Genomic DNA, 9162 nt, shown 5'->3' with positions numbered 1-9162 from the left:
TGACTCATAAATTGACGGATGTTTTTTGTTTTTAATTACATGTTATTTGATATTGCCTTTGAGCAGAAATGGGTTAGGGTAAGTTGTTTTGAACTTCCTCGTTGATGGGTTTTACCAGACCATGCAGGATTCTTCCACCTTTCTTTTGAACTCGTAAAAAGCGTCAGCCAAAAAATGATATACATGTAGATAGAGATGATGTACTGGTGGAAGTAAACAAGCGCTGGAAATAAAAGACAGTCACAAAATCACTGTCAGGAAGAATAGTTAGACAAAAGGCTCACTCGACAATTATAGATCTATTCCAGACGCGAATGAAGGTAGGAGTTGACAATCGAGATATTAAACAATACAGCTGTGCTACTCTAGTTTCTACGAATTGTATGATTTATTTACCACCTCAACTTGATATCTACATCCTGGTTCGAGGCGGCAAAAAAGGATTCTGCGTAATTGTCAACAGGCGATAGCGGTCAGGCCAAGCGTCATTAGCAATAGAGAACATAGCCCGTCTAGGAATAAGCGGTTTATTCCGGAACTTTAAGTGCCAATATTTCTTCCTTATTGGTTTGATACCACATGTAACGGGTTATACCTAACCTGAAACAGAAAAGGATTAATTTGAACAAGATTGCTGCAGATCACTAAGTTACTTTTATATCACTTTGTGTTTGTCTTCGTGAACGTCGCGACGAGATCTCAGTCGACCTGGTTACCTATTTTAACGATTGGAAGGTTACATAATCCGTGATTCAAGGCTTCGGTCTTGTAACTTATGGTAGTCTTACCCGATCAGATCCTTGCCAGCTATACCGCTACCTGGCATAGGGTTCGCGCCGATTGTGACAAACGCCATTGCAGATATCAAATATACGATCTGGAGAAGAAGAAGATACGTTGAAAAGGTTTCTGACCGGTACCCATTTAGACACCTTGGTACGTTCCGCCAAGATACCTTCCGAAAGACCCACGCCGACTGCGGTATTCAAGCCAGGGACCTTTCAAGATGCAGCGCCACCCGTCCACGCAGCGGCTCCATAAAGTTTTAATCAGAGTTCTATTTTACAACAATCTTTGTTGAATAGATTTCATTCAAGGCCATCACAAAGTAAACTTTATGGTCTTGGGGTTTTTCTCTGCACACTGCCACTAATGTCATCATAACAAAAGCATTATCATGCTGCTGAATCACTAAAACTGGACCGCCTGTGAAAAATCGCCTGCAGTCCTCAGATTTCAAAGTCTCAGGGCCACTGCATGGGGGTGTCATGCGTAGACCATGAGACTACTGTAGAAATATCATCAACAGAATTCAAAGAAGTTCCATACATACAGCTCTAAAACCTTTTTGTCTTCCGCAAAATTTCTGAAAACATGTACTAATTTGTGTCAGCAAAAATATCTATACTTTGAGATCTTGTTACAGTCAGTTGTCTTACCAGCACTGTTTTCGTCGTCAGTATGTATAGCTTCTCGACATCCTTCTCAGTGATGTCATCACCACTTCCTTCCAGAATCCTCTTCGTTTTAATATATTCCTTGAGAAATTCCTTCTGAAAATCTGGCGAATGACGGCGAGCGTCTACATCCGGGTACATTCCTAGAAAAATCGAGTTGGCAGTGATGATGCAGAAAGCGCTTTTATCACGTTGCACTATTGTCGTCATCAGCAACATTAGAATTAAGTCCTAACGATACTATTGTCAATGAAATTTATTTTAGGAGATAATGCTTAGTTTAGCTGATGTTGGCGTTTATTGTCTTGAACGCTGATTGAGCAACTGGATCAAGTGGTTCGAACCCGCCCAGTCCAGCTGACCTGATTTTCTCCATTTCTTATCATCCAAAGTGGCAATTTAGAGATACGACGTAAGTAAGAAAATAAAGCATTTCTATCGACATTGGTCAGATGTTATCCTCTTTATGACATATCTCGTACGAGGCGGCTCACCTGTTGCGGAACTTTCCAGGAAAGAGGCTAGGTCATATGTCTCTGGGCTCATTCCACACACCTCATAGTCTACCAAAGTGGCCACGCCTGTTAAACACCGAAATGATATATGAAATTAAACATTCATGGTTGATAGTTCTTTCCGTGAGGCAAAACTACTCATGTTCTAATCTCAGGGATCATGTTCTGCCCTAGAATACAAAGATAACTGGAAAAAGCTGAAAGTCGTCATTGAAGATGTGAAATTCCAAAAACTAGGAATGCTTCGTGTAGGCCAAAACGAAAGAATACGGAGGTTTACATAGTATCTGCGATGTAGCAAAAGCGGACGCTTGGGCAGTGAGTTGACTTACGATTCACGACGGGTTTTCCTTCCTTGAGCAGCAAGTGCCAAAATTTAATGACCCATTACAAGGCATAGAAAACTACTTCTTACGGATACCAGTCTCCAGAACAGATGAGCTGGTTAACGCGGTCACATTCGTGTCTTCATACCTTGTGCCGGGTTGTAAATGACGTTGGTCGGATTGGCGTCATTGTGGCCGAACACAGTCGCAATGCCCTCATCCGTCACCATCTTCATCAAGCCTTCTATCTCCTTTTGCAGGACATCAGCCGATGGAAAATGACTTGATAACCTTTAACATGTTTAAAGTGAAAGGTTTGAATGACATGAAGTAGGTTTTGTTGTGAGGTTAGCTGTGCACAAAATGCCAGATAGTATTCTACTTTAGGCAGACCCATAAAGCTCGTAAAAGAAAGCGATCGATGTCCTGTTGAAAATTACTCTCCAAGTCACCTGTCCTGCCATTTCAGTTCCTTCAGAATTCCAGGAGTACACGAGCACGACATCGCATAGCCATGGTTACCAACAATAGCAAAGCTTGAAGAAAGGGTGAGAATTTGAATTTCTACCTACATTGCATCGATTTCAGAGTTTCCTGTGTTTGTCGACCAATTTTGCAACATCCCGAACAGATATCCAAACGGCACCACATGGTCCTTTATACCATACTTATTCAAGGCTAGATGGAGAGCCTGCTCGCTGTGAATCTTGGCGACTTCCCTTGCTACCGCTCTGCAATGAAGAAGAGACGGGGCTCATACAGCCAGGCCACTCCTATTTTACGATTTGTAACTGAGAGCTAGAGAGCCTCCTTCGTTTTTAATCAGGCTTTCAATCTACATTTACATATTGAACAGTTACATCTAAATGTGCATGCAACTATACACATTCACATGTTCTGATAACACAAATTAGGCTGGCCTGGTGGGCGTTTGAGGGATTATAAAAGTCCAGTAGAGGTCACTAGGGGAGCCCAGTTAGGGTTCATTGTAGGCTTGAAATCACCAGATCGTTTGCGGTTGTTTCAGGGGAGGATACATTTGGCCGGTGGAGGCCGCTAGGGGAGCCTGTAGTTAGGAGACGATGTTGGCAGACTGTTTGAAGGGGATCGACAGTTGCTGCGCGCAAGCAGTAGGCCGGTGGAGGCTAAAAAGGAGTCAAAATAGTAAACGTTGGACCTCCACTTACTTGGCTATGTTGACGTCCTTGAAAGCGCTGATGTCATTCCAATTGCACGAATTCCCCTGAACAAATTCATGGCACACTCCATTCTTGAACGTACAGATCAGCCTAGGTGACGCCAATATTTCATGGAGGAGCTGTGTTGCTGCTAGCTCTTGCTGGGTGTCCCCCTGCCCGCAGCATACTCGGATCATAACAGCCCCTGCCATGTCATCACTTGTACGACAAACCGTGTTCTGGTTACTGCTAAAAAAGCTGGGCATTTTCTGGGGAGAGAAATCCGACAAATGTGCGTGTTCAAATGTAAAAAGATCACGATATATTTCAAGAGGTGCCATGCTTGTCCAAAGGTAAAAAACTGGAGACATTTGAAGTGGAGTTGTTTCATTGAACTGTCTGGCTGGCAAGGTGAAATGCAAAAGGCCACCAGGACTATTTATTTAGTTGTCACTACATAACTTATGCTTTAATGATCATTGTAGCTCAGCTCATAATAAGGTAGAGTATAGTCCTATGTTTTAAACAGTTTTCTACTCGATCAACTTGCGAAATGCTGGTAATCGAACACCAAACACCTTCGAGCCATTTCCAGCCAGTCTGCATTTCTTAAAGTACATGGGAGTACACGCTGATTGGCTATATTGAACGTTAGCCAAGGTAAAACAAGTAAGAAAAACTTCAGAGAGACAAATGAGCACAGCACTACCTTAAAGATGATGTCGTCCTTATTCCATCCTTCCCTCACATGATTCAGTATTCCGTAAAGCCCTTCCTCTAGATTCGAGGGCTCGACAGTAACGTCGAGAACGAGAACGGTGCTAGCCATTGTTGAAGGATACGAGCAGGCTGCCGGGGCCGGGGAAAGCGAGGTATCTAATGAGCAAATTACCTGGTATTTTAATAGATAAGCAGCCATATCGATGACAATCCTGAATACCCGAGACTTTAGAAAAGGAGTGACAGGTTCACTAGAGATGTTTAGCTAGGCTAGGCTTTGGCTAGCGAATTTTCTTCTCTTGCCGCCTTTTAAAGGGGAAACTTGAAGTATGAGCCAAGGGGGTGAACTTGGTATTCTAACAGGTACCTGCATGTATGTTTGATTTAGCTGTAGCATTAGAAGTGTTTCTCGCACACGCGTAAATCGACCCTTATTGGCGACTTTGTGTAACTTAGTCTGAACTACATATACCTCTTTATATTCCCTTTCCTAAGAAGATCATACATTTGAAACGATAAACGAGTTAGATGTATTTTTGATGGCAATAATTGGGCTGAACATCTTATGTTTCATTATGTACAACAGTTTACTTTGTAAAAGAAAGAGTTGGCAAGGCAAGCAGGGAGTATTTTGAAAGTGAGAATACACAAGATTATCTGCATCGGTACTTCGAACTTTGGCATTAGCAACAGAGGCAGTAAGAATTTATTGAGGAAAGTCAATTGGAGACTAATCTGGTTTGGGCAGAAGTGTTCAGGTGGAAACATCCTCAGGTACATCTTGTTGTAATTATCTCTTTTTTATAACATTTAGCGGCCGTTCATCGATCATGTTTGTCTTCGAGGTTTTTTTATATCGCTGATGCCTATTCGGGAATTGGTGTTGTCAGAAGTTCGTCTCTGTGCTGCTTGTACCATTCCCATCTTGAAATCGCCAACCTGCAAAACGAATGAGGCATTTGATCAGGGACCTTGCAAAACTTCAAACAGCATATTCCTTATTATTCAAGGTTTCGAAGTCTTCCATCACCCAGACACAATTGCAAAGAGAAATTTATTCTACGTAGCAGTTGGGGTTGAGTACAGTTGAAAGTTAGAATCAAGCAAGATGTGGGTCTACATACGTTCAAATCGTAATAAAACGAGTATTGCTAATCTGATAAGTGTTTGCATGATATAATCAAGAACTTTTACTGAGAAATGTCACTGCCAAACATTTTCACGTGCTGCTGGTTTTGAGTGTTAAAGGAGGAGTTGTTACCTCTACCTCATAAACATTGTTGGGTCTACACCATGACTAGCCGGTCTGGCCGCCTGGTAGACCATTGCGAGGCCGAACATCAGATAGAACAACTGCAACACAAAACATCTTCATTACAACAGTTCTGAAATTCACCGCCTTGATCGAATTGGACAAAGCCAATCAGAGGCCCCTGATTCTTATTCACCGGCGCATTCCTTTGAATCTATCCAATCACCAGTCTTCAGATTTGAAAGAAACACAAGGAAGTATTAGGACCGACTGTTGAACTTTGACTGCGGAAAGTATTGACATTTTTGACAAAATTGTGAGTGGATTTAGTGTCTTTAAAGCCAATCGACATTACCTCACTTTACATTATATCTGTCAACAAAATAAATATCACCAGTTACTCGCATTTGGTGAGGGAAACTGTGCCGATTGTCCAGAGTTGGAGTTGCACCCATTTTAAAAGAAGGCTGAAAGATTTAAATGATGTGCTATTTGCGCAGTGAAATTGAAAGACAAGTAAATAACCGCGAAGGATAACAGTGCATGCTATTTCACCTTACCAGCATGGTCTTTGAAGTCATGGCGTACAATCTGTTCACATCGTCATCAGTGACGTCACAACCCGCGTGATCTAATCCTCTCTTTGTCTCTAAATACTCTCTCAGGAAGGATTTTTGGTATGCTTCAGTGTGACGGTTGTTGTCGATATCGGGATGTAAACCTGCAACACGAGAGAAAACTGTGCTCCAAGGACCAGCATGTCAGACTGTCAGAATAACCCCTCCCCAGTCAGGCCTGTGTGAGAGCGATGAATCACAGACAGTAGTAGGCTCGACTACATCACTCCTAACCCTATCGGTGGACTCCTAAAGCAAGTCTGAAATAAACCCGGTTGGTTTTCACATTACCATTACGTTTTTTTTCCAATTTACTTCGCCGTTAGTAAAAGAATTCAGGTCAAGCCCAATGCACCTAGGCCTTACTTCCTACTGTCTTATCAAGAGGTTATCAGGTTGAATCTTATTAACATCGATCCCCTCGAAACAGCGTTTAAGTGGGCGGCAACCGGCAAGGGAACATGAGCGTAATGACCGCGATATCGTGTCGTTCTGTTTTTTGACATTGACAATTGAAACTGATGCCAACAAAATCAGACACTTGTTTCTGTATGAGTTTAAAGACGCCTGCACCATGATCACGTGGACATTTACCTCTGTGTGTTCCCATCTTTATGATTACTTACCGGTCGCCGAGAACTCTAAAAAGACGGCTAAATCGTAGGTAGCCGGACCGAATCCACACAACTCGTAGTCGACTAATGTTGCTTTATCTTTGAGCCTATCGTAGAGTACGTTTGAGGGGTTGGCGTCGTTGTGGGTGAAGACAAGAGGCTGGTCCATCTTCTCGATCACACATATCACCGATTCCACTTCCGAACTCAACTCATCGAGGGGTGGATAACCTTTTTGGAACCTGACATTTGGAAAGCGATGATGCAATATCCATACCCTTGGAGTATGAATACCGCCCTGTATTCAGATGATCGATGAGGTACATTACTGTAGAGACCAAAGGGATTAGAGCTACACATTCGATGCATTTGGGTTGATGGACCAGGGGTTTATTTCGCTGAGTTTTTGCTGTTTTCCATTCAATATGTTGGGAAAATCTTCTGCTCATGGATGTGTCTTAAAAAGCTCTTGCCTGCCTCATTCCTGAATGAACTCACAGTACCACCCTTGGCTTACTTACAACTCATTGGCCGCCGGGTTCGCTACACTTGTTGGCCAGTTCACCAGAAGCTTCCGCAGACTTTCAAAGGGAACTGGATCCATCCTGATGTCATATGATTTACTGGTGGCAAGTTCATATGTATTCCTGCAATGGACCCTGGCAAGTTCCCGGCCAACTGCCCTGAAAAAGTATAACAAAGACGAGCGATAATTCACGCTGTACCGTCTTCCTGTTGCGATTACACACCTCGAATTCTTTGAGGCCCTTTGTCGTCAGTGACCTATAACTGGAGGACGGAGATAATTTCAAATTAAGACAATTCAGAGTGAGCCCATCTTGGCCAGAATTCTCATGTTATTGAATATGTCTATGCAAGACTGTTGTCAAGTGTCTTATTTGTGTAAACTGGGTTAGTTACACGATTAGGCCTACTATTTGTAGCATCCTCCTGGTCTGGTCTGAAATCTCTTGGATGAAATAGCTAAATAAGCCATCTTGACCACCACGTTTTGTTGCGTATTTAGATATACCCTATTCCGTTCAAAGGTTGTATCTGACCATGAGGTTCAAGATGTAAATAAGCCAGTGTGAAGCAATTGCCTTGACCGCTTTTTTAATCTTGTCTTACACATACCTGGCTAATTTGACATTCCGAAAAGGAGAAAGATCCTTAAATTGAAACCTCCCTGCGTTGACGTACTCAAAACAAACACCGTTGTTGAAAGTACAAAGCAACCGAGGGGAGATACGGAGATGATGGAGTAGTCTCGTGCACTGGATCTCTCTCTTCCTGTCCATGACAAACTCGTATGCTGCTTCAAACACGCGCAGGACCACCGCATCCGCCATGTCCGCTGTGACGTAACAGACTGTCATGGAGTTGATGTGGCCTGTCTCGCCGATTGGCTGAAAAGAGAAGGACGATTTATTTAGGGTATTCGCGATATATTATTTAGAAACATCTTCACTGACTTATGTCCTTCCTGTGAGTAATGCTGATGCAATAACGGCCACTAATGCAGAAAATCGTGTTTTAGTAACTAGATGCATCAAGTTACACTATACTGATGATTACAATCTTACCTTGAACCTGACATCTTCTCGCCTCCAGTTGTTCCTGATAAGACTGAGAACCTGGTGGGCGTCCTCCGGAATGGAGTGGGGGCTCACAGTCACGCCCAGCTCGGTAACCTCCCCAAGCGACGAAGCCATCTCTACAAACATGTTTTCCCTTTGAGAATATCGGACGGCAGGACTCCTGTTAGCAAACAGATATCGTCAGGGCCGTCGCGGGCCTGTTGATGATGTCTTTTTTCTTTTCAAAGCACCCAAGACATCTTACGGAAAGTGTAGTCCTGCGCTACTTTTTTGGCAGACAGCCTCCCGCAGCTGCTTTAACCTAGTGTCCGGAACAGTTAAAATGTTTGCAAGGATACCGGCAACTGAATGGCGCTACATAAGGACATTACATTGAGGACTCGTGCTTGAACAGCGGTGACAAGTTATTTTCATATGTATTCCATGCCACAAAAGGCCATCATTCATATGATTATCTATGTTTATGTCTAGCCAGTGTTGATAAGAGGCATTCAATAATAAGAATATCAGCAATCACCCTTGCGTGAACTTCTGAGAACACCAATAGATATATCTGGACGCATTTATTTGTCAACAGTCGTTAGATCAAATAAGGTCAAATTATGTGACGCTGAAAAAGCTGGTCGAACTTGAACTGCTGAGGTTATACATAGCTGATATTTAGATGTTATCCTATGAGCAGAGCCGTATCAGCCCCTTGTATCATGACCTCGAACCCGTATCAGCCCTCGGGCGTACTCACGAGGGGTTCATAGATAACGGTGTAACCGGCGAACGTGACGTCACCAGGCAACAAGAAGTAAGGACCGGTTTGTCCAATTTGCGACGTTCATGCAATGATTGTTTTTTCTTAACGAATGACTTGAAAACCCCACCCTATCC

General features: G+C 42.9%; 2 protein-coding genes across 3 annotated transcripts; both read right to left on the bottom strand.

The window, feature by feature from the left end:
• Positions 1 to 38: 38 nt before the first annotated feature.
• Positions 39 to 4395, bottom strand: LOC135496262 (ethanolamine kinase 1-like). Its single transcript, XM_064785495.1, has 8 exons — positions 4186 to 4395; positions 3486 to 3745; positions 2871 to 3029; positions 2447 to 2589; positions 1952 to 2038; positions 1440 to 1600; positions 789 to 877; positions 39 to 600 (listed from the first exon to the last, which is right to left on the bottom strand). The coding sequence occupies exons 1-8, from the start codon at positions 4393 to 4395 to the stop codon at positions 528 to 530; spliced, it is 1182 nt and encodes a 393-aa protein (XP_064641565.1). The 3' UTR covers positions 39 to 527.
• Positions 4396 to 5011: 616 nt separating this feature from the next.
• Positions 5012 to 8660, bottom strand: LOC135496263 (ethanolamine kinase 1-like). Of its 2 annotated transcripts, none has more exons than XM_064785497.1 (7): positions 8266 to 8660; positions 7817 to 8088; positions 7201 to 7362; positions 6692 to 6921; positions 6009 to 6169; positions 5464 to 5549; positions 5012 to 5135 (listed from the first exon to the last, which is right to left on the bottom strand). In XM_064785497.1, exons 1-7 carry the CDS (start codon positions 8404 to 8406, stop codon positions 5063 to 5065), a joined length of 1125 nt encoding a protein of 374 aa, XP_064641567.1. In that variant the 5' UTR covers positions 8407 to 8660; the 3' UTR covers positions 5012 to 5062. The 2 variants fall into 2 exon arrangements, with proteins under 2 accessions (XP_064641567.1, XP_064641568.1); XM_064785498.1 differs by having other exon boundaries at positions 5013 to 5135; positions 5458 to 5549.
• Between the last annotated feature and the right edge of the window lie 502 nt (positions 8661 to 9162).

This window comes from Lineus longissimus, chromosome 11 (assembly GCF_910592395.1).
Source record: "Lineus longissimus chromosome 11, tnLinLong1.2, whole genome shotgun sequence".
In the NCBI taxonomy this organism is placed as follows: Eukaryota; Metazoa; Nemertea; class Pilidiophora; order Heteronemertea; family Lineidae; genus Lineus; species Lineus longissimus.
This window is presented reverse-complemented; position numbering and strand designations above follow the sequence as displayed.

What these genes read in the sequence shown, in the direction of transcription:
- LOC135496262 (XM_064785495.1), bottom strand. Translation starts at nt 4,395, where the DNA reads ATGGCTGCTTATCTATTAAAATACCAGGTAATTTGCTCATTAGATACC. An exon ending in TGACGACGAAAACAGTGCTG is followed by an intron (nt 878 to 1,439) that starts GTAAGACAACTG and finishes CTTCTTCTCCAG; the next exon opens with ATCGTATATTTGATATCTGC. An exon ending in GCTGGCAAGGATCTGATCGG is followed by an intron (nt 601 to 788) that starts GTAAGACTACCA and finishes TTTCTGTTTCAG; the next exon opens with GTTAGGTATAACCCGTTACA.
- LOC135496263 (XM_064785497.1), bottom strand. Translation starts at nt 8,406, where the DNA reads ATGTTTGTAGAGATGGCTTCGTCGCTTGGGGAGGTTACCGAGCTGGGC. An exon ending in AACCCGGCGGCCAATGAGTT is followed by an intron (nt 6,922 to 7,200) that starts GTAAGTAAGCCA and finishes TCCAAATGTCAG; the next exon opens with GTTCCAAAAAGGTTATCCAC. An exon ending in TGACTTCAAAGACCATGCTG is followed by an intron (nt 5,550 to 6,008) that starts GTAAGGTGAAAT and finishes TTTGTGTTGCAG; the next exon opens with TTGTTCTATCTGATGTTCGG.